The sequence below is a fragment of the Camarhynchus parvulus genome, chromosome 7 (assembly GCF_901933205.1).
Source record: "Camarhynchus parvulus chromosome 7, STF_HiC, whole genome shotgun sequence".
NCBI lineage: Eukaryota > Metazoa > Chordata > Aves > Passeriformes > Thraupidae > Camarhynchus > Camarhynchus parvulus.
The window spans coordinates 11953412-11978358 of record NC_044577.1 but is presented as its reverse complement, the minus strand read 5'-3'; the positions used below and the strand labels follow the sequence as shown (position 1 = coordinate 11978358).

Here is a 24947-nt window from a genome sequence, read left to right as displayed (position 1 = left end):
TCCACCCTAGCCTTGCTTTCATGGACATTTGTACCCCTTTCCCTAATACCCAACCTAAATCTCCCCTGACACAATTTCAGGCCACTTCCTCAGGTCCTGTTGCTGGCACCACAGAGATCAATGCTTCCCCCTGCTCTTCCCTTCCCAAGGAAGTTGTAACTGCAGTGACGTGTCCCCTCAGTGTCCTCTTCTCCAGACTGAACAGACCAAATGACCTCAGCTGCTCCTCATATGGCTTCCCTCAAGGCTCTTCCCCACCTTTGCTGCCCTCCTCTTGGATGCTCTCTAATAACCTAACCTCTTACTTGTATTGTGGTGCCCAAAACTGCACACTCCTTGTGTTTCATTACTTTGTTGCTGCACTTCAGATGTTTGCCTGCAGTGTCAGTCAGAAATGAGATTCATTTATCATCTTAAATGCTTGGACTGAACTGCTCCATGCATGCTGATTATATCTATGACTCTCTTACACTGATTCAGTAATATGCACTTTCTTAATTTTAAACAGTACCTAACTTTAATAATAATTCCTTATTTACCTCTAAATGCATCATATTGTACCTACATGATAAACACCTGAGAATTTTCAAGTAAATGAAAGTTCACTGCTTTAACACAAGCTCTTATCTGACTTGTCTTGCTTTCCAGATGAGCCTTACACCTTTGTTTTTAATATCTAAATGAATGCTAATGCCCTGAAACTAAATTATAGAAAATTGGAAGAAATTTACTATAAACAATGGATTGACTTTTTTAAAGCATGTTTGCAGCTTCAATGCCAAGTTTTATATTTGTCTATGCTTAAAATGGATGGAATTTACTCCTACTTGCCTTGGAGACTTTGTCTGGTTTTAATTGTGACACTTGATTATCTGAGATGCTTTTCATCACCTTCTCATAGTGGTAATACTCAGGCCTTTAAATGGGACCACTATTTTGGAGAGTATTTATTTAAACAAGAACTCTTTTAACAAGACAGTCCAGAGCTATGTACACACACTCCCAGAATATTTTCATTTACCCTCAGCGTGCTTTCACTGAACAGGTATGGTAAGCCTCACAGCCAGTCCCTAAGGAAAGGAGGAGGTTGCTAGCTCATTTTTTTCAGAAAACCAGTCAACTTCACATATTAACCTAAATATTCCTTATTTTGGCCTGAGAGCTGGAAGGGTAGCTCTTTTAAAATGAATTACGCTGACTTTAAAAGAAGAGCTAGAGCTTGGATTGGCATGCTCTTCTCAGGGCTCCACAGAGCCCACGGTCTCTGCTCTGTGTGGATGCTTTTTCACACCACCCCTTAACAGGGTGAAGTGAGGAGGGGAGGTGGCAGTGAAAGGGGAAGGAGATGTCATAACAGAATTTGCTCACCTTGTAAAGCAAATAAGGAGGAAGAGAAGGCCTTGCATATGGTTTCCTTGCGCAGCTTGTGTGGTCCTGGTCAAACTTTAACTTATTGCTTGTAGCTGATTGCATCACAGGGATGAAGTCCAAAGGTTCCTGCAGGAGAGAGGATTGACATTCCTGATGGACTTCTGGTTTTTCTGAGGAGGAGCAGGAAGACGGTGAAGGAGGGGATATATCCTTCTCTTTGAAAGCTGCCAGAGCATAGGGCTGGCCGTGGAATGCTCTGGGGAGTCTCAGGCAGGGGTTTTAGGCCCATGAGCTCCACCACAGCTCTGTGCTGCAATCTTTAGCCATCAAATTCAGATTCAAGGTGCTGCAGAAACTCCTTAGCTGGTGTACTGGAAGAAACAACCAAGTACAAGAATCCTGCCTGCTCCTACATCCACAAGTATGAGAACCCCCATAACATGGGCAAAATCCTACCCTTCCAGCCCCTCAATGATCCCCGCAGCCTACCTGGGAGATGCCTCCCTTACTTAAGAGTTCCAGGCCCTGGCCTTGGACCCTTCTGGCAGAGGACATGTGGCAGCCACAGAGTGAGCAGCTGCCTGCTGCAAGCCTCCCAGGAGCTCTGCTTCCAAGGGTGCCTCAAAGCCACAGTAAGCTCCCCTGGGAGCTTGTGGCAGGGGTCAGCACCATTAAAAATCTAGGAATTTGTGGTGTTCCAAAAACACTACATTTAACTGGGAATCCAAACCCCCAGACCCTGATGCAGACATCAACAGTAGTTCCAGAGGCCCTCCTGGCTGAGATCTGGGAACAGTAAGTATCATATTTTCTTTGTTTCAGAAGATTGTAACCATCAGAGAAGCATTTTTAAGAAAACTGTCACTCTTTCAGAGCTTGCCCTACCCATGGTACAGTACCCACCAGAAGGCAAATTAAAAAGGACGAGTAACATTTTTTTAGTGTTTATTGAGAGTTGCCTTTATACAGGAGGGACTGGTGCTCTGATGCTGTCACAAGTGAACCCAAATAAACCCTGTTCAAGTGTCAACAATCAATTCAACTCAGTGGATTTAAATTATAACATCATTACACATCAATAATAAATTAAGACTATTGCCCAGTAGTTGCAGATAATTTAAAAAAATATCCTTGTCAAAAGTAAAAAAACCAAAGCAACAATGCAAACAATGAAACACACATAACAATGTTGCAAATAAGTTAACACAGTAGCACACACACATAAGGGTATTCCAAAAACTCAGGTTGCACTGCCAGCAATGCTAAAATTCACTGTAAGGGGTGCAAGGTGAGCTAGTGCTCTGGCAGGAAGGAAAGCCCAGGCTGCCAGGGACCACATCAGCCACTGTGCTCTGCTGCTCACATCTGGCTTTCCCTGGCTTTCAACTGCCTTGACTGAGTTAAAGTTGATTTGGAAGCTGCCATTATCACTTAATACCTATGAAACACACATTTTACTCATGAATTTACTTTTGCTTACCTCAAGTATAGCAGGGACTCATGTAAGGTAACTTGGTATCACATGTATTAATTAAAAATCAAAACTGAAAGCACAGTTTAGTTTAAGCAAAATCAACTTGGGAGACAAGTGCATAAGCAAAACTGAAACAAATCCTTTTTCCACCAAAACAATGCTGCATATTCAAGGATCCATAATGGCTTAACATGTGGATTAGACAGGAAAAAAAATAAATAACTGAGCTGCTGACACCTGTGCACAAAGACAAAGTCTAATACACTTTGGTCCTAGACAGCTGATAGCTCTCCAGACCTAGATATCTCTGATGCTGACCACAAGTGGCATGTTTGCAATTTGGATTAATGGTCACTCTAAGGAATTTGGGTGAAATCGGCATTTTAACACATGACTCAAGCCATCGTGGCCGCACCAGGGTTTTCAAGTAAAGAAGGATTTTGCACTTCTATTATCCAGGCTGTCTTCTCACTGTACGGCTAATACGCAATAGCAGCACTGCTGCTGTTAAGGGGATTCCTGCTACTGGTGTCAAATGTGGACTTACAAAATCACAGTTAGTATGGACTTGTGCCCCAGGCTCACATCTGCCACATACTTTAGCAAATAATGCTAAAATTTCAATGGGTTAATCCTCTTTCTAAGGTGAGGCTGACTAAACCCCCACTGGGTCAGCCTTCAGGGAGCCAGGCTGCACTAAAATTGAGCTTTGAGGAAACACCTTCAGTCCCACAGGACTGGACCCAGCTGTGCAAGTGAGCAGGGGGCATGGTATGGGAGTCCCTGGCCACGTTGGGTGGACTGGCCATGGGTTCCAGGAGGAGCAAAACTGCATGCGACCTGACCCTGTTTTAATTCTCTGTACCTGACATTATTATATATGCATGGCTTCTGAAGGTCTTGCACAACTGCATCTCAGGCTAAGCAGCCCAGCAAGTCTCAAAACCACACATAATAAGAACCAATACCATCTCCACACTATCCTCTCTCATAATGCCCTCACAAAGCACAGACAGTAAACAAATGTTATGGTTACCATTCCTAGCACGATGGAAACTGTCACAAGCAAGGGTTTTAAGCTGAGATGTCATAAACATTGCATCATGGCAGAGCATTTCTAAAAAAAAATAATTCACTTCTCAAAATTTAAGGCACCAAAAGGAGCAAAAGTGAGGAATTCCCACACAGCTTGGTGTCTTCAGAGCTGGTATATGAAGCCTGTAGAGCTAACTTCATAAGGGCAGAACAAGGAAACTGATTTACTCAGCTGCTCCTGCAAAAGAGCAGGCCCAGCCCCAGGAGCATTTCAGCTTAAGTCTACAAGTTAATAAAACAGCAGATGAAATCAGGAAATCCAAAACAGGAAGAGAGACGCTAATATACTGCACTGTAAGGCACTCCTACTGGGAAGGGAAAATTGGAAGGCAAATTACAAAGGAGAGAATAACTGGACTCAACTGGCTCAAAAGCAACACAATGACCTATGAAGCTCCAAGCCTGGCTATAGGCTCAGTACTCTGAGTAAGGAGAGGGACAGAGACAGTGGAGAGAGAGGAGAGAGTGGCTTGCAACTCAGTGGCAGGAAAAAAAATTAGAAGATTATGATGATTATTCAATTAATTTTTTAATACAGATCAACAGTCAGCTGCAATCCAGGCAGTGACCATTGGGAAGCTTAGGAAATGGTGGCTTCTGTTGCTACAGGGAAAAAGAAAATTCAAGTGGGCAGCTTCCCTATTTCATTGTAAACAGACATCCTCTGCTCTTTTTAAACATCTTTCAAGACATTATCATCAATCTATTGTAATACACACGCTATCCTAATAATAGGAGAAGCCTTGACAAGAGGAGCTCTAGAGATACCCTGATGATTCACTCCTAATAGGGCCATCAGAGCCTGTGCAGTACTGCAAAAAACTTAAGTTCCTCTCAAAAGAGTACCTTCCCTCATACCTAGCAATTCCTATGGATCCCAGCAGTGAGCTCATATTGGTATGTGCCAGCCAGGATATTCTGTCACATCACAAACCCATCATTTTCCACCACATAAGACAGAAAAAAAGAAAAGCAATACGAGGATTCCTACACAAGAAAAACAAATTTCTCTTTTTATAGACTGATAATAGAAAAAGAGCTGAAGTTTGCATCCCCTAAATAGGCCCATCTTCCCATTAAAGCAAAGGTAAATGGCTAGGGTAAAGAGAAAAAGAGACTTAAATAAGGATCTCAATAGTATCCTAGATTAAAATAATATCAGACTAACAACTGTAAGTATCTGTAGAGAGTGAAGCTATGGTCCACTGCAGTTAAGCATCCTATTTTTACACTGATGATAAGTTCTGTACAAAGCAAAAGCAGTAACTGATTACAGATCAATTCCTTCTCAGTCAGTTATGAAAGCATCTTCTCTTTGAAGAAGACAAACAGCATAGTTCATTCTTGATTCACAATGAAACCGCATAGTTCAAATTTATTTCGTGTGTGGGTAGGACAAGTCTGAAGTACTAATGCATAATTTCACCTGGGGTGGGGGGAGGGTGTGGGCAGAGAGGTGCAATCTGCAAAGCCCCAGGAACTTTACCAGCTGATGCTCATCCAGAAGTCTGCAGAGCAGAGCCCCGTGCAGGCTGTGGGCTGCAGAATGGGCAGACAGAGCAGTGGGGACCAGCACAGAGCGCTGGTAATACAGCAGAGACAACCATGCAAGGGTTCAGCGCCGTCTGAAACCCAAACCACCTGCACAACCCCAGGCTGAGGCTCCTGCAAGAAAATTGACTGAGGGCAGGGTTAAGCCTTTCATTATGCTTACAAAAATTGGTGACAGAATATTTTATCTTACCCATTCATAAGGAATAACTGGTTTTGGATAGGAGCTAGGCATCCCTGAGAGGACATCATCTTTCACCTTACAGCCTGCTCCTAAAGCTACTGTGAAGCTGTATTACTTTTCCAAAGTAGAAATGAATGTCTACTCATTTTAGGAACTAGCTGGTTTACAACAACACTGGATTTTAAAGCAAACAGCATGATCTGTATTGTACAGTATCCTTTAACATAAAGCTCTGGGCACTGACAGAATATCATAACATGCTCTTGCTCTGTGTAATTTGTAATGGCAGTGGTTTCAGACCCATGACTAATTTCAGCAGTTTTGCCAACATCATACTTTTTTTATCCTTTAAATCTCTGTTAGCAAAGAAACTGTTCTGTAGTACACATACAAACCCAGAGAACTCCAATGCTGTCTATGTTGTTATTCCAGCATTCAATTCCAATATCTAACCACTCACATGACTGGTACTTTGGAGACAGGACATCTGTCAAAGTAACTAATATTTTGCAATGTCTGAACCTTGATTCCTTGACTCCACATGGTTTTTGACAGTGCACTCAAGCAGCCTTCTCCAAACTGAGTTGGACATGGAACAAGCACTGTAAGGCATTATAAATACCAGAGCATGATGATATGAAAAACATCACCATTTTTTCTTTAATGACTTAACATTATGTCTACAGATAATTCAAAATAGTACCTGCCAGATGCTGACAGTTTCAGAGCTACTGGCTTTGCCACAGCAGTAATTGTAGTGACACAAGCTGAAAAACATGGGAGCGTTCTGTTTATTCAGCCAGTACCAGGGCAGTTCCTGTTTGCCTGACTAATTCCACAATACTTCACCAGTGTTTGCATTTCTGAACACACAGGGAATTCTTTGCATGGGAATGGATATGCAAGGAACATTATACCTTTAAGGGTGATAGCCAAAAGCAACTCATTTCACATGAGGAACAGTGAGCTGAGACAGAGACACCATTGTGTATGGGAAGTATTAATTGTAGTGACAATTGTAGTGCATGATTCACCGGTTTATTAAGTATGGGAATCCCTACAGCACTTTGCCAAGAATATGGAAAAACCCTCACTTCCTTCTAAAGAATTCCAATGAAAGAAGGATTTCTGCAAAAGAAAGGCACTGGTTGTCTAATGTATAGAGATATAAACATGCTTCTGTGTATATATATATGTATATATACATAGTAGTTGCACTCAAATTTGAGAAAGCTACTTTTTTCTTTGACTGGAGGCTGGAAAAGGTAACCACTTATATTCCAGTACAAGGCAACTCATTGTAGCATTTTACCTTTTAATGTAAGCATGATGTACCCTGTTCTTTCATTTAAAATACTTCTGCAATTAGTGAGATGCTTCAACAATCAAAACCGCTTTCTGCCTTGAATACAACAGTCTGTAGATTATATACGAAGCAAAAATCAGTATTCCACATTTTCACAAACCTGTGTGAGAGGAGAGGAGAAAAACACATGCAACTGGCATTATTCTCCTGAAACCATATTTACTTTCTATATATAGATTGTGTGTGTATATATATATGAATACTTTCATAGGTATGTAATACACATATTGCTGCAGGGTGTGGAAAAGAGTCAGGAATGTGAAATGGGGAGAAGAAATCTAACTGCTCGTTGGAAGTGAACTTGCCATGAATTAAACATAATGCCAGTAAGGACACACAGCTCTCCAGCTAAATCCATCAGATACTTCCCTTTACAAAATAATTCACTGTGTTTTATACTTCCCTGTGTTCCAGGTGTGTGAAGCAGAATCATACCTCGAGGAACTTCACTGTCCACCATGGAAATCATTACGGAACTCTAAATGCCTCGGAGCTCAGAGAGAATGCAGGACACAAGTTGCATGTGAAAACAGCAAAGTAGTGTTTTTCACAATTTTGGAGGTATGTGCTAACTAAAATGGGCAAGATCACTTTCCTGACTATCAGTTTAACAGATTAGAAAAACATTTGGAGTAAACTTCAGGAAATAAAAAGAAAACCAATGCGAACACTTAAAATGCCCTGAAGTTTCAGACTGAAAGGAGGAGAACCAACATCATGTTACTACAGACAAGGACATAGCCTCCCATGAATCAAGAGTAACCAGTACAAATCTCAAAGGACTTCAGACAGAGCTTAACTGACATTTCCAGCCTGAACAAAAAGAGTAGCAAGTCCCATGGTTATCTGAATATAGAGTAGTTCACTGGGGTGGTTATAAATATATAAACATAACTGAAGGAATTATTCTGTGTCTTATGTTTGCAAGCACCCCGAATAAGGTTTAAGGGAGATCCTTTAAGATAGTTCTCTGAAAACATGAGGAAATGAAACCACATGTCCATATCAGAAGGAGACAGTGGATTTAAAATAATTCCTGCTCTACTGGGTTCTGTGAGACACCTCACCAGAACCCCTGCCAAGGCTACTAATAAATAAATAATACACATAAATAAGTAGATGATTCATCAACTCTAAATGAATAACATAAAAAATAATGCAGTCATAGCAGCAAATATTTTCTGCCTTGAGATAAAGTGTTCTCCAGAGGTGGAAAAGAAAGTTGAGTACTTAATTAGCTAGACCTAAAGCATTTCTCATCAACCACATTTTGTATGAGAGCCAAAGGCTGGACTTCAATGCAGTTTAGCCATTGGTATTTCAAAGCCAACAAGGCTTTATGGCCACTTTGGCAGGTCTTATTTCACAGATGAAGGAGGTCAGGTAATATTTTTCAAAACAATTTCTGCCTGTCTAAGCAGAGAATTTGCTTGAGCTGGCAGCTGGGAGAGGGATTCTCTTCAGGCTGGCCACTGCCTTAAGGACCTCATGTGTTCTGGTATGACAACTCAAACATGTTGCAAGACTCTTCGAAGTTCTCGTCCATATTCAGTTGCCTCCAGAAGGATTTCTGCTTCTTCTGCAATTCTTTACGCACACACCTGGGGCATGGTACAGCCTTCACTTTGCACTCAGAGTGGAAGACAGCACCACAGCTTTCACACCTGCAAACACAAATTAGTGTCAAAATTGAATCACAACATAGGACCAGAGCATGCAACAGGCTTCACGTGGGCTGTGGCCAGTAGGTATTCCTTCACACTGTTCTGGGAGCTCAAAGAGCATTATGCTTCATTAGAGTGGTGTTGTAAAAGACACTGGCCACGCCTCTGCTGGTGTAAAGTTACTCGGGAACACTAAAATCAATTGACTTGCATTCATTTTGCAGTTGCTGAGAATCTGTCCCAGCACTTCTGCTTCACAGACAAGTTTTCAGAAGGATTAATACTTATCTTCTTAGTATCTAGTATTCAGGTACACCACTGAAAAGACATCAACTTTGTTTTATGAAAAACAAGTCTTGCTTTGTTTGTAAATGAGGCGTGGCTGTGTTATTTTCCAATAATGTATATTTCAGCATTTGCAGAAACAGATTCTGTGATTTGCAACAGCCATGATGCAACATATTTCTCATTGAAGCTCCAGTGGTCAGCTGTTCTGTAAAGAGTAAAGAACAGTCCACTTCAACAGCAGAAGTTGTCATTTCAAACGTAAAAATGAAACAGAGGTAAGTGATGTTGTCTGGCCTGTGTCCTATGGAAGACTAGACTAGATGAAGACAACTGATCTATGTTGATCAATTGATCAATACATTGAGCTATGCTTCTGGCATTCAAACCTGTGTTATTCTGTTCTCAAATGTGACATGAGGACTTCAAACGAATCAACTGCTCAAACAACATGACTGGTTTACTTTTGGGGCATTGTGAGGCAATGAACTTAGTGTCCCAGCAGATCAAGTCCCAGTTGCAGATGGATGAGGAGCAATAAAACATCTGGCAATCATGAGTGGGCTACAACTCAACAGTTGGACATTCTCAGCCTTTCAATGTAAATATCTATCTGTAGTGATGAGTTGTCACTACAGCTTTGTAACCAAAGGAAAAAGTAAAAGGTGGACTGTCAGAGGTAAAAAGTCTTGGATTTCAGTTGGATAATCAAATAATAAAAGCAACAAAACATGAAACTTTAAAGCAATCCTGAAATACAAACAATGGGTGTTGGTCACCCTTGGTGATTCATTCTGTAGGACATCTTGATTGCCTTGCACTTTTTTCCTTTCTTGTAGACATTGTAGTCAAATGACTACATAAGAATCCAAGTGCCCATTAGTATAACTTTAGTGAGGTTTTTTGTTGGTTTGCTTTGAACCTGATTTTCATAGAAATAAGGGCTTTGTCTTCAAGACTGTGAAGGAAAATCAAAAACACGAAGAAAAAAACCCCAAAAAGTGAGAAGCCATAAGGCATGTGGTCTGACAATACTGAGAGAAGTCCATAAGCTAACACAACCTGTTAGCTACATTGGCTGCATCTCACCTGTAACTTCTAAAAAAACTATTCCTGGTCTGGCTGCACTTGAAGTTTTATGCATGGCTCCAAACATGGTATAAATTTTAATAACTGCAGAGCTTTAAGAATGCTGTGCAGATATTTAATGAGGCACAATTCTAACTAGCATAAGCTGATAGAACCTAAATATGAGTAAGAAAAGAAAGGTGAAGAAGGCTAAGTATAAAGCAGTATATCTACTGGCTTCCATGCTCTCTCGCAGTAAAACCTGACTGTTGGATTTCTCAGTCCAGCTAGAGTCTAAATCTGGTTTTGAATCAAGAAACTGGCTCATACAGAGCTATTTACAACATCCCACTGATTTCTTTGGGATTACTGGCCTGCCTTGCATTAAGTGTGCTTACGTGCTTTGCTGGGTTGGGATCTCCACAAACAGACCCACTAATGGGCAAAGAAGAGACAGAAGACAGCAGTGTCTTTAAAACTTTACACCACTCTGAACTGACACTAATGGTGATTTTATCAAGCTAATTCTCCCTTGTTAGTCAGCAGTTTACAGTGCCCTGGAAGTTGCTAGACGGTAATGATTGATGAGGAGTGTAATTTTGTGCTCTCACATCACCACCCCCTATGCTAGCCCAATATTTCTCTACAGCATGCATGGAAATGACAAAACCTATCAGAAATTACTGCTGAAGTGGATTGAGCAGGATGAGAGAGGGGCCAGCACACCTGGTCTCTCAAGTCAAAGGCCATCAGCAGAGCAAACAAAGACTGATGGTGTTCAAATTAATATGAATTCATTTTTCAGAAATAAGGTCAGTGGAAAAGATCAACAAAGATTTTTCCCATCACTTAGAATCAAAACAGAGAGAAAAACTGTCTGAACTGTTATTCATTAGAGCTGGTACAGTAGCTGAAGCTGTGCCCACAACCCCACACTGTCAGGCACTAAGCAGAGGCAAACAGCCAGCCCTGATCTCACAGTCCCTGCAGTGGCACCCACTGCTGCCATCGTGGGTCCATTCTGGTGCCCCCTGACTGCTGCTCTGAAAGACCTATTTTCTGCCTTCTCTTGTGAAGGCTGAGCCCAACCAAGGGGTCCAGATGACAACAAAGTAGCAGCCTACAGAAAGGGCGCTCTGAGTTGGAGAACAAAGCTGCCTCTAGCTCTGCACAGGAACAAGTAGAGAGGACATCCATTTCAGCTTTCACTGCATGCTTGTGTCCCCCTCACTGACAAAGTCACCAGGGCAGGGGGGCAATGCTGATCTTGCTCTGCCTTGGTGCAACTGGCAAGTCACTCCTTTTAACGTGGTGGAGCTATACTAACCCAAGCTCCTTACACAGCTCTGCTTTTCCTCATATCAAATACAGTCAATCTTAACTGGCCCTGGAATGCCAACTGGTTGACTATTTCTAACCTCACTGTGAGAGATTCTCCAGTGATACCAAAAGCTCCAACATTATATTCCTTTTTAGAATATTACAAACAGATTGCTTCCTAGTTAATTCTGAGATCTAATTTTATCTCCACATGTGAACTTCATACGGTCTTTTGTTGTTTTCAAGCCTCAGTATATTAAAATGATTTTATTTCTCTGGAGAAATAAAATATATTTTGTAGCCTATAAAAGGCTCACTTAATAGTTCACTACACCTACTTATCTTTCCCTTAACCCTTGTTGTTGTCATAGGTAATTCACAGTTCAGGTGCTATTTCTGAATCCCAACTTACTCTTTGTCTAGAGGCCAAAAAGTCCCTACATCCTTTGTGAGAATGCTATTCACCACTGATAATAAGCTGATGAGCCCATAGCCATTCAGGCCTTTCATGTTTCCTTCTTTAATGAATGATATTGTGACACTGCACATTAATAGCATCTTGCTATTTTTCAAACAGCATTTGAAGACTTAGTGAACACTGCATGTTGTTTTCACACAGACTTGCAGTCTTCTAAGAGAGCAGCTGAAATAGCTTCCTCTCTATTTTGGTGGTTTTTTTTTTTTTCCCCTCTTTCCTGACCTAACTCAATTTCTGTTGAGACTTTAGAGGGTGTTTTATGTTATAAGAATGTTTTACCTGTATGGAGTAAAAAAATGCAGAGAATAATTCAGTCCTCTAAATAATTTCTATTGCACTGAAAAGCGTAAGAGAAAGGGCAAAGCTCTCCACAGCCAGAAAGGCATTATTATAATAATGCTCTTATTATCATCACTAGTTACAAAAGAAAAGGCTTTCTACGTTAAAAGCATATAATCATTCCTTGTATGCTGAGGAAATGCCAAAGTTAGTATCTCCCATCTGGGCATTTGAAACATAGCAATATTTAGTAAATTGCAAGTTCTGGCATGTTCTTTCCATGCTTCCTATCTATTTTTTCCAGGATTATAGCTCAAGTGATTCTAGATGCTGCACAACCAATTGATTATGCTTATGTTTATTCTTTGTACTGCACCACCATTAAGTGCCCCTGAGCAGAATCAGGTGCCTGAAGTGGGGGGTACAACACAAGGAGGTCTCGAAGACCTTTCACCTCTAACAGACAAAATGAAGCAGGGATGATCAACAGATGGCCCAGGATGTCATCTGAAAGCCAAGTTTTTGGCTTGTAGGAACCTTACTGGTTCACAGACTTACCAATGTGACTGGTACAAAGGTGGGATGAAGCTGCTGGAACCAACAAGGTTTATTAGGATATCTTCAGTCCATGCACAGGGGCTGGCTGTACAGATACAGCACCACTCCCACCTCCCAACAGGAAGCGAGAGGTGAACTGGCTTGCTGAAGGTCAGCCAGGGGCTCCTAGCAGAGCTGAGAAGGGCAAAGAGCTCCCCTGTCCCATTGCAGTGTCATATTCACCCACCACCCTTTCTTTGTAATTTTATATACTAGCTTTCTTTTTTTCATTTAAAAAACTCACTTCCTTTGCGCCAGACCTTCCACACCTTTGGTCAAGTGAGTAATCCCTTGAAAGAAATTTCAGCAAGGATTTGATTTAGGACTGAACTAAATCAAATCCTTGAACAACTAAATTCTTCAGTTTCTTCTTTCCTGCCATGCAGAGTAAAAGCAGGATTAAATGGGATCATTCATTATGTTTTCCTTAGATGATGCTAAACATTCACCAAGCACCCAAAACACTAAACCACCTGTAACTTGGCTATTAAAAAACCCCAAAGAACAAACCATACTGGCTGAAGTAAGCCTTGCCTGGGGATTCCAGCATGATCACCATCCCACACTATGCACATGTGCCTGTCTGCAAGCATTTCTAAATTGCTCAGTTGTGAATATCATAGACAGGCCCTTCAAACTCTGAGCCTTTAGCAGAACACAAAGAAAAGGAAAAAGGACTAGCCTGTGTTCACTTACAATACAAAAAAAGCCCCAAAGGCGATCAATGCCTGACATACACGTGCAGCAATATTATTCCAGTTGCCTAGGAACCAATGCAAGTAGCCTGCCTAGGGAGGGATGCCCACATGGTAAATGAATGGAAGAAAGTTGGCACTAATATGACATTGACTGAACATTCTAGTTAAAAGCCACTGTGACATGAAGCAAGTAAAACCAACCTCTAAAGCTAATTCAGTTGTAAAAGACAATACTTGATGAAAAAGCTGGTATACTTTATTGTTTTCTGTTTACATCTTCCAGATAATATTACTGTGCTACCCTGCACAAATGAAAATAAGATAATCTGGGCCAGAAGATTTTGATCAGTTTTGACAGATTCAGGTGAAATTAAATTACCAAGAGAACTTACCATCTACTTAGGCGCCTACATTTCCTTGAAGAAGTGTTGAGCAGATCACTTCAGAGTGCTTTCAACCAGCTATCAGCATCTGATAAGCTAAGCTCTTTCAAAAATCAGGTACTAAACTACTGGCACAACTCAGGTGAGCCAGGCCGGGGGAAAGGCTTTCTAGCAAAAGACAAACCAATCAAAGCAAGAGAGAAAATTATGTACTTTGAGTGATGCCTTTGACCTGTGCCAAGGTACTTCCTGCAAATACTGTGTACTGCAGATTTCAGTCCCTCCGCCTAACATCTATCTTCAGCATTCTCCCAAATGCTCAAAGTTACCATTGTCCAGTGACACAGCATCATAACACAAAGCTGTAACTTTGCAAAGACTTCAGCATGCACAGCCCCAGAGCCTTCAGTAGGCCTTGTCACTATGTGCAAAGTACATTCACAGGTCTTATCAGGATGGTGGCCAAAGATTATGGAGGCATCCAAGCTGGTTGATATAGTCAAGTCTGTTCTGTGGCACGTCTATTTTAAACTTGGGCCTTCTGGTTTGTCTCTTAAAAGGTATACATGTCTTAACTGATCTGCAGAACAAATTAACTTAACAAAGTGAAAACAGTTTAGCCTTGATAAATGAGTATGAACACAAAAGAGCAACTCTCCATGGTTCACATACATCTACAGTCAGCACATAAAAGGAAAGGAATGGATTCAATTGTTCTTAACAAGCAAGTAACTTTAGCAGCAAAACACAACAAATTTAATTGCCTGTGAAAGTAATCATTACGATGATGATAGGCAAGACCAAAACTTTATTAAATGGGTAACATAATCTTAACCATAACCATGATTGCTTAATTATCTGATGGGACAGAAAACGTTTTAATAAATTCTATTCTCATTCCAAAGGTAATTTTCTCAGTACTCCTTAAGATTTAAAAATTGTTAAAAATTGTTCTAAGTTATAAAACAAATATAGCAACTACTACAGACAACAGTGCCACTACCCAGACTTTAATTCTGTTGTTTGGTTGTTGGGTCTTTTTTTAATTTTAGGAGAAAGAAACAAAACCTCTTCCCCACATTAGTGAAGAACAAGCAAAATCAGAGCAACTTGAGGGGAAGTGCCTTCTTGCTAATGGGCAAGGATAGCTCTAACAAGCTAATTTACAGTCAAGGATATTTAAAGTCATTGCACAACATCTGTAAATATAAAATAAGTGACATAATATGATAATTTTATATATTTACTCACTAAATTTTAGCCCCGGGCAAATTTAGCCCAAGAAATAAAATAGGAGGTAGATGCTCAGTTTATTTAAGTCGCCAGAACTCCAGCAAAAGCAGAGCTCAGAGAGTTTACATTAGCTGAAAATTTGGTCCATGAAATGTGCAATTAATTCAAGAGGCTTTAAATAGTTGTCATGATTTAAAGCCTTCAAAAACAAGGTGAAATTGTGAAATTTTGAAAGAACCCTGATTAAGTATTATATAAATATGGGTAAGACAGAAAAGAGGGGAATAAAGGACAGAAGAATCAAAGTGACTGGAAGAGGCATCAAAAGGATGGGACAATTTTTAAGAAATTGTTTAACTACTGAATCACAGCTTTTATTAAGATCTGTGCAGAATAACCACCTCCCAAGAACAGCCGGAGAAAGGATGTATCATTGAAAGCTTATGACTTTGTGAGCCCACCCTTGCATTCAAGGCAGCAAACTGTTGCTCTGCATTGTTGAGCAGGATGTAAAGAGCCTGCCAAGCACAGCCCACAGACCCGCTAATTAAGTGAACTGATTGTGTTTGTTTTGGAACCGTTTGCCAACAAAGGAATGTGTCACACTGATTAGTGAGAGAAGGGTATGCAATATATGTGTATTCAAACCCTGAGGAGTGCATAACCCAGGTATTCACTCTGTTTGCCCAAGGACTGACAAAAATGACTCTCAAGCAAATAACCAGACCAAAGAGAAACTCCAGCCCTCAAGAGGGGCCCTCTTTTTCTCTCAGCTCTATCTACCTGAAGAATACCCATCCTTCATAAATTCTTACTGAACACTGTGCCAGAAACAACTGCTGAGAATATTTTGGAGAGAAACAATCTCATCGCCTCAAAGCTCACCTAAGAGACCATGAGGATGGAAAGTGAACAGCCAACTGAAAACCACCTTGGAATTGTAATGGCCAGCTGACAGCTGTCACTCTTCTCTCCAAAGAGCAAGAAAGGTCAGGGAGGTAGCCAAAAATCCAAATGCCAGCTCAACACAGACATACATACACACACACACAAGCAGGCTTCACTTTTCAAACATGCAGCAAAGAGCTGAAGTTTGCAAAAGATATCATGCACTCACTTTCAAATATTTCTAACCTAACAGCCCAGTTTGCTGGTAGAGTTGATAGCTCAAAAGTGAACAAACATTCAAATGCAAAAAGAAAAATATGGTCTTCAGAGTTTAGCAGCTCTTTCCTCCTCAACTTACCAGCTTCAGCCAGCCTACCTGGCAGTCCACTATTGTATACAAAATTTGAGTACTGTGCTGTAGATAGCAATTCCAGAAAACCAGGATGAAGAAAAGGGAGTTGTAGTCAATTATCTCTGCACACTGTGGACTAAGAATAGCACAACTAAATCACAAATCTGAGCTGTTTTACTCAGAGCTCTGTATGACAACTGACAAGGAAATTTTGAATACATCATCAGAATTTCCAGGTATAATTGCAAGTCTTCACATGGACCTTTTAGGACTTGCCATCCATTTGCCACAGGTTACTCTGTACATCCCTCTATTTCTAACTAGCCTTCCCACCTTACCTTGTCTTGTAGTGCTCAGTATACCTACTTCAGAAACTTCTCTCATCTTCAAGAGATGGGAACAAACACAAAATCCCTCCACCTAGCCTTCTCCCTCACTGCTTTGGAGTTGATAGAGCTGCACTGCTTTACTGTACAAGCTCCTCTTTTGGCATAACATGCCTCCAGAGCAAAAATATGGAACTGAAATAATCTGGTTAGCTCCACATAGGTGCATGTGTATTAATGAGATGAGAAAACTAACTAGGAAGGGAATCAGAAAATGCTGGGGATAAAAACAAGGTTTAGTTACAAGGAATACAAAAGGAGTAAGTAGAATGATGAGATAAGAAAGAGAAATCTTGGAGAACCTTTCATGCTGATTGTGTTTTAATTAAAACGATTAACAAGAACTGCTGTCTTTGGCATGACATCAACCATAACTTCACATTTGTGAAACATGAACACAAGTCCTCTCTGGCTTCTGACTCACATAAACACAGGAGCTACAGCAGCTTCTGTTGGCTTGAATTGCTGACAAATTCTATTTGATTCCAGAGGGTTTTGAACTCTGTAATTGCAAGGCATGTCTGATCTCAGCTAAAGGGCATGGAAACAATATACACCCAATAATGGTTTTGTGACCAAAAATCCCCCAGACAAATCAAATTTTAACATGAACTTGTATTCCCAAATGTTCCTTCACATTCTCATTAATCTTTTGGGAAGATCTTCAATCACCTATTATGCAGTCTCCACAGACATCTTATGGTTTATGCCATCTTAGTCTGTCTTTTAACTCAGCCTATCTCACCATGCACCCTAGATGCATTCTTTCTTAAAAACTGTTTATAAACCACATATCACATACCTTGCTTAGCTTTTATCCACTGCTTTGTCAATACATTTTTTGGAATAAGACTCTGGAAAAACAATATGCAACCTTTGAAACTCAGATCAGACTGAAAATCCCCTAAGAGTAGTCCTTGGTTGCTTTTAATTTAACATCTTTGTGCATGCAAGGGAACCAGATTCTTAACAGACCTTTTTAATTGTCTGGTCCTGATTGTTTCCAAAGGCAGGTCCTTGATTCTTTCCACTTTCAAATGAACACTTTGGAGAACAAATTACAATGACTGTATCTGAAACAGCCATAAAAATACTTAATTGTGGATGTCAGATATACTTTCTTCCACCCTTAACAGAAAGACAGTATATCTCCTTTACTGAAAATCCAAGACACTACTGAAAAAGAGTAGTAACACTGCTGTGTTGCCAAGTCTGCTTTGGTTTCCTGCATTTTGCTTCTAGGTTTCCCATGTGACTCCTGTCCCTGACCTGGCATCCAGTACTGTACATGATCTGAAATAAAGGTGTTTTCGCTTAGTTTAGGACTCACATACACTTACACTTACTTTGCTGCCGTCTGAGAATAGCAATAAATTAAAAAAAAAATCTTGCATATACAGGTACAGAGGAATAAGCAGAGCAGAGAACTAGCCATAACATTTCATGAGGAAGACACTTCAGAATGGATGGCCATTGTTTTAGAATGGATGATCCCTGTAAATTATGGGCCCAGGGATACCAGAGAACAGAAAGATGTCTGCGGTTGCTCCAGAAAAGTCATCTGGCTTTTCAGGACACTTTCCAAACTCAGAACAGCTTTGGATAAATCACACTGTGTGATGATCTGGGGGCTTTTCCCTTTTTGAACAGCTCTTCTGAGACTGACAGGACCTTGGGAAGTAGCACTTCTCATTTGCTTCCACATTTGCTCATGGTGGCCTCCCTGGAGCAGTGATCTACTGTAGCTCCCCAGAAATGTGCATTAGTGGAATCTAGTCCCTAATTATTTAAATAAAAGGTCATGAGTCTGAGAATACTCCAGGCTTTAACACTCAAATCAAATGTATGACTGCCATTAGCACATTAGAGTACCTGCTTGTAGATATGTCCTCAAAGGGGTAAAGGATTTCTCCATTGTTGCAAATCTCACAGATGAAACCTTTTTGGCTACAAAGGCTGCAGCTATACACATGAGAGGTGGCAAACTTGATCACCTTCCCCAAGAAAGGAGCCAGCTTTCCTTCAATAACCTGGAATGAGAAGACAATATTGAATGAACCCCGCAGAAATAACCAAAAAATGACCTGAAAGACTGAGACAATACTTATTACAACAGAAATGTAGGCACATGCTGTTGGTTAAAACAATAGGAAAGTTACTTCTCAACAATTAGAGCTCCATGAAAACACAAGTGATAATAGTAGTCATTGAAGCAGCAATGATCTGAACATGAAAACTAATTTACTATCTCTTTGTAAATCTGTACATGGCAATAACAAAACATTAGTAGTCATTTTAAGTACAACAATGCATTCATACAATAAGACATAAAGAAGTAAATAGGAAACGAGTTTAAGGCTTCCACGTGATCTTTGACAGCTATGAATACTGCCTTACAATTTTCACTTCTTCTTACTTTTTATGCACAAATCACAGTTTTGGTTGTTTCTTTTCCTTCAAAGTACAAGTTTTTTGCATGTATTTTGTGAACAGAGTCCTGGCTTTAGTCCTTTAGTAGTGTTTCCCATTGAAAACCATTCAAATATAAATGTTCTGCTCCTTGCTAAAACAAATAACTTCTTAGGTAAAGTCTTGAAGAGGAACTTGTTATTTTTTTCCCTTTAGTGTCCAGCTCTCAAATCAAGAAGTCCCAAAGAATCCTGCTAGACCATGAGAATGATTAGCACTCCTCGTGTTGGTGTGGAAAAAATGACCAAACCTTAAACTGCTAACCACAACACTCATCTAAATTTGTGGCTTGGAGACAATGCCTCAATAAGGGGTGCTATTCAGGCAAAATACTTTCCATTCAGATCAAACTTCTAGAGACTTTAAGGAATTCTGCTGCTGTAGGGAAGAATGAAGATGGAATAAGGCCCTAAGTGTATATTCTTCTCTTCTGGGCTTCCTGTGGTCTGAATGGCAGCTTGCCAGATTAGTGATAGAAATGTGCCATGGGATTTGATAGTAACCTCCTGTAAAAAGGAAAAAGAATGCAGTAATTGCTGACTGAAGAGTTGCATGGGGCTGTGCCCTGGCATCCAAGAGCGGGGAGTTTCACACTTAAATGAGTGTCACACTCAGTTCAGGCACCCCTTCCCTAAATATGGTAACACACCTGTAACACACTTGTAATCTGGGTTAGGTGTAACCAAATCTAGAGAAAGCAGAGATACCAATGCAAAGAAGAACAACAGAGAAGCAAAGGCCAGGTAGTAAGGAAATAAATTTGTGTTCCAGGGCAACTTCCTGCCCACTAGCCAAGAAAGGCACTACTAACAAGTACAACTGGAAAAGGAGGTGCATGGGGAGTGCTGGTATTGACGGCAGTGAATGGCATGGGCAAAAATATGCCCCTTCCTTGCCTTCAGCTCCAGCCTGCTGACAACACCTGCAACAACAGGAAGCAGCAATGTTATTGCTACTGCTGCAGATAGGACATCTGCTCATGTCAGAGGAAAAATGACGTTCCTATTGCATCCTGGTATAGGAAGATCCCCTTCAAGCACAATATAAACAATGCAGAGAAGCTGCTGCATGAAATACGAAAATGAAGCCAGAGTTCAAGGCAGTGATTCTGCTAACCTTCCAACAGATGGTCAGAAGGTAATTTAGCTCCCCTAGGCTAGGGTTTGTTTTCCATGTTGAAGGAAGAAATATTTTGCTTGCAGACTCCACAGTTACAGAGGGGAGACACGGAAGTTGACAATATTCAATAAACAGAAAGAAAGAAACAGTGAAGCCACCCAGCTAGTGACAAAGCTACAGTCACCCTCCAAAAACCCACTTAGGCACTAATAGATGAAATGCACATACAAAGATAATAAATAAACCGCAATGCATACAAATTTTCCAGAGAATTTTCATGCTATAGCAGTCACCTCAGGCCACAACTGGTCAGCTTAAAATGCCAGGCTAAAGACACAGTGCAACCAAATTCTCTAAATCTGACCTAATGTCACTGTCAGCAACAATTTAAAAGTTAAATATCTGAATTGAAGTAACATTTTATATAATGTAATAAACACAATTATCATGATCTATTACCTTCCTAAGCACTGGGAGTGAATTTAAAACTACAAGGAACAACAGCTTTGCTGTGCTGAAGCATTCACAACCTAAGCAAGACACATCAGGTGGGCAGCTGCCCTGAGGAGATGGTGCTATTTGTCCCTCTTTATTTATTTATTTATTTGTATGGCTTGTTGTAGCACTGCAGTGGGTGGGCTTGTTACTCTGGCCACTGCAGACAGACAAGGAAGATGATATCTTCAAAGACCCATGCATGCCAATTTTGCAATGTGAATTACAGGCCATTTTACTGTATTATAGGAGGAAGACAAAATGCAGCATCAAATCGATGTTATCACTGGTTTTAGCATCTGTAAATTTTGTGTTATTTTGTTTCATCAGAGACCTCAAGGCTATGCACAGGATGATTTTTCCTTGCAGCCTTCTCTCATTCCTGTTTGTAGCTAATAAGAATAAAATACTCATCTCCATTTATGCTAGGCAAGCAGAAAGGAAGATTCCTATTTGCTGTCCCAAGTCTACTTGGCTGTCTACTCACTGTTTTGTAGTAACAGTTTCACAGTGAGTGCTTTATGGCTTAGGAAAAGGAGCACAGAACTTGTAATCGAAGTTTTAAAACTTCTCCTGTGATTGCCAGAGATCCGGAGTTGGTCACTTAAGACATCCCAGAAACATGATTGGGAGAGTCCCAGGATCCTCTCCCAGCTGTTGCTAGAATCTGATTTTGAGTTTCAAGGAAACATAAGTGATAAAAGAATAGAAGTGTGATAGTCAAATGTAATGCATTATCCAGATATCATGGAAATTATGGGAGGAAAAGAAAGACCTCAAGAGGCTGTCTTGGCAGAGCCACCAATATTTAGATCACTCTTTACAGCTGTATCTGCCTAAAGCCTTTCAGCAACGAAGACTTCACAGCTCCCATGCAGTCTAATCCAGCACACTTCTGTTCTCGCTGCTGGAGTCACTCCTAAGCTTTGACCTGAACCTTTCCTAAGAACATTTCAGTTTACAAAATAAGTTTACGAAACAGAGAAACTGTGAAATCGCACACTACAAGCTGCAGAAAAGTACATCACATTTCAGAAGTGTGGCAGCTTAGCATAAAAGTTAAAAGTATGCCAAAGGAACAGAAACTGAAATTTTCACCCTTGACTTATCTCTTTAACATAGGGGATGTCTACATACACCGGGAAAAGGATTAAAAATATATACCTGTCTGTTAAAAAGAAAAATGCATCAGGCTTAAATTAAAATTTTGCTGAGTTCAGATTCTCTTCTACTTACAGCACACATAAAGAGCAAGGTCTGTTTCTAATCCAAACTCTTTGTAGAGCAAGCAATTGTTTAATTGGTCAAAACTATGGGTGAGAGGTGGTTAATGATGGCATCCCAGTCAGCAAATGACAGAGGGTACAAAGCAGCTTTTTCTTCCTTAACTGGCCAAGGAATCCATCCCAACATCATTGTGGACACAGGGCCATGCTGATCACAGCTGTACCTGGAACACATTGGGGTACACTACTTGGTGACAACAGAAGGAAAACAGTTGTGTTCAGAAGTCCAAAGCAAGCTGTGACTCCGAATAGCCCCAGTGTTCAGATCAGAATCACTGTTCATGTCTCTGGATGAGGAAAAACATTTCTCTAAGCTTCCACAGGACAGAAAACCATGGCTTTGCACACAGCAGCTCCTGTGTGTGTCACATCAGGAATTGTATAAAAATACACACCCACATGTATGCACATAAAAGCCAGGCCCTGCCCTCAAAGCACTTACAATTTAAACCAGCAAAGCAAACACTGCTTTTTACAGTAACTGCCACATATCGTCCACCTGAAATGGGACAAGCTGTGTTTTGGAGGAGCCTCCCATACAGGCTCCCTGCCCACACTGCAGACCATCCCTCTGGCCAGAGTCTGGCTGCAGGTGCCAGGGCTGCCAGGAGGAGAGAAGAAACCAGGAAATCCAGCAGGAGCAGCTACCTGCCCCACTGCCCAGCCTCCAGAATGCAGCTTGAGAAAGCTCAAGCTGAACTGAAGAGCAAAAGGGGAAGGCAGAGAATTGTCTGCCACAATGGGAGAAACAAAAGGAGCAAAGTATCTGAACACATGCTGAAAGGGTGGTGGCACAATTATTTTAGATGACTTCTGAAACAGAAGCTTCTCAAACAAGTCAATATTATGAATAAAGGTAAATAAAACTTTCTTCTTGGTATATCTTTGTGTTCAGTTGGCGAGCAGTATAATTCTGAAGAAACAAATGCACAGAATAAGTGAGGTGAGGGGGAAATGCAGGGACTGCCAAACACTGGCAGACAAGGCAACGCTGGCAAAGGCTGCCAGTCTGTGCAGTGGGAAGGCAGGACACATGCACTGGGTTATGTGTTTCCTGATCCACCAGGAAGACAGGAGATAAAAGGCAGCAGTGGCTGTGCTACAAGTTGAAGTCGCTTTGGATACATCACATTAATATGATTATGAGGGCAATGTGTGATCAGTCAAAGCTTAACTATTTGTCAGGAGGGTTGCTTGCCCCCAGAGGTTTCCTGATCCTTCATTCAAAGACTGGAAGTTACTCATAGTTCCCTTGCTCTATCAAGGTGATGTTTTCACAAACAAATGGACAGCCAGCTGTCCCCAGAGAACAACACCTGCAAAGGCCTAGACCAGAGCATCGACCCAGCCAGAGGGGCCCACTATGTGCAGAACAGGGCTATTGCTCACAGACTACTTTCAGAAGCAGCACATGTTGCCCAGGGGTCTGTGACCACAGTCCCTGTGTCTGACCTTCACAAAGCATTTCTGAGCCCACAGTACAGCAGGAGAGGCAGTCCCCTGATCTCTGGCACACGCTGAATTGCAGCTCTGTCCTGACCCCATCCCTCATCCTGGCTCCCTGGGCTGGCAGAAGTCCAGCTCTGAAGGCCCCACTGCCCAGACCCATCTGTGCCTCTGTGCAGCACAAACCCCCAGCCCCCATTACACACAACAGAGAAGTCAAGTCACTTTGTCTTCCTGTTCGGTCAACAAAAACTCCCTGTATGAGAACCTACTTCCCAGCATGAAGGAGGGTTGAAACAAACCAATCCCATGGGAGAGCAATGTAATGAATGTGGTGTTGCAATATATGCTTTCATATTAAAAACCAAACTAGAAAAGTGGCCAAGGGAACAGTGGCAGAACTTCTCAAGTCTGTTGAGAGTTTTAACCCAGAGATGGTAACCTGAACTCGTGACTTGTAATAACTTTCTGTTTAGGAAACAGAGCAAGACCAAAAACTAGACATGAAAAAACCCTATTACAGAACTAGAGTTTGTTCCTGAGAGTTGTTCAAATTACAAAAGACATTAGTAGAAGGCTCTGGCTGGGACTAACTGAAAAGCAATCATATACTGATTAGACAAGGAAAGCATGGAAGACCCCTCCTAACTCAGACTGTGTCATTTCCGCAGATGTAATAACCCAACAACTTTAGCGGGAACTAGGGGAGAGGTGTGTAGAAACAGAAGGACAAATGAGTTAGCTGTAATCCACCAGCACTTCAAGTAACCCCTGCAACAGCCTTCCACCCACCCAGGAGATCAGGGCCACAGAAATACCCAAACTGTGCATCATGGCCACATAAATCAGCACTGAAGTCTGTCAGATATGATGAACTTTCTGGACAGGAAAGAAAAAACAGCACAGTTTTCGGACATTTCTGAGGTCAGTGAGTGTTTGTTTTGAGGGCAGGGCTCCTGTCAGCATTGCTAGGTAAGAAGCAAAAGGTACTGAGTAAGACCTCCATCCCTGCAGGAGTCTATGTTGTGAATTTGAGTGAGAGTCATCAAACTCCTACCCTGTCTGTGCATTTTTACCAACTTCTAAAAGTGCAGTAGATGTTTACATAGAATGGAGATCATAAATACCTTTGATCACCTACATTAGGACTGTCAGAACAGACAGTAAAAGGAATACAGCTTGCTGAGCTTTCAGATACACCGTTTTGCTCAATGTGAGAAACTGCAAAGGTTAAGAAGTCTAGATTCTCAACAGTGTCATGGTATATTACAATCACATAAAGTGTTTCTGGATTAAAATACTTTTTAAATTAAATTTGCCACTCTGAGTAATTCCTACCATATGATAATAAAAGAAAAATCTGACACAGTCTAAACAAAAAAAAAATCCCTTATTAGGATCCAAGATAATGGAGAATCAAGGATATTTTAACAGAAGCTATCCAGAATCTAAGAGTAGGA

General features: G+C 41.0%; 1 protein-coding gene across 4 annotated transcripts in view; it reads right to left on the bottom strand.

Moving 5' to 3' along the window:
• Positions 1–2320: 2320 nt before the first annotated feature.
• The window catches only part of PLEKHM3 (pleckstrin homology domain containing M3), a 73971-nt gene continuing 51344 nt past the window's right edge, over positions 2321–24947 (bottom strand). For 3 of the 4 annotated variants that reach the window (XM_030952358.1, XM_030952356.1, XM_030952357.1), the window contains 2 exons: positions 18545–18702; positions 2321–8705 (listed from right to left, as the gene is read on the bottom strand). In XM_030952358.1, the coding sequence (XP_030808218.1) occupies positions 8528–8705; positions 18545–18702 (336 nt within the window). In that variant the 3' untranslated portion in view covers positions 2321–8527. Of the gene's footprint in view, positions 8706–8742; positions 9199–18544; positions 18703–24947 lie in introns of those variants that run through there. The other variant, XM_030952359.1, reaches the window with a different exon arrangement.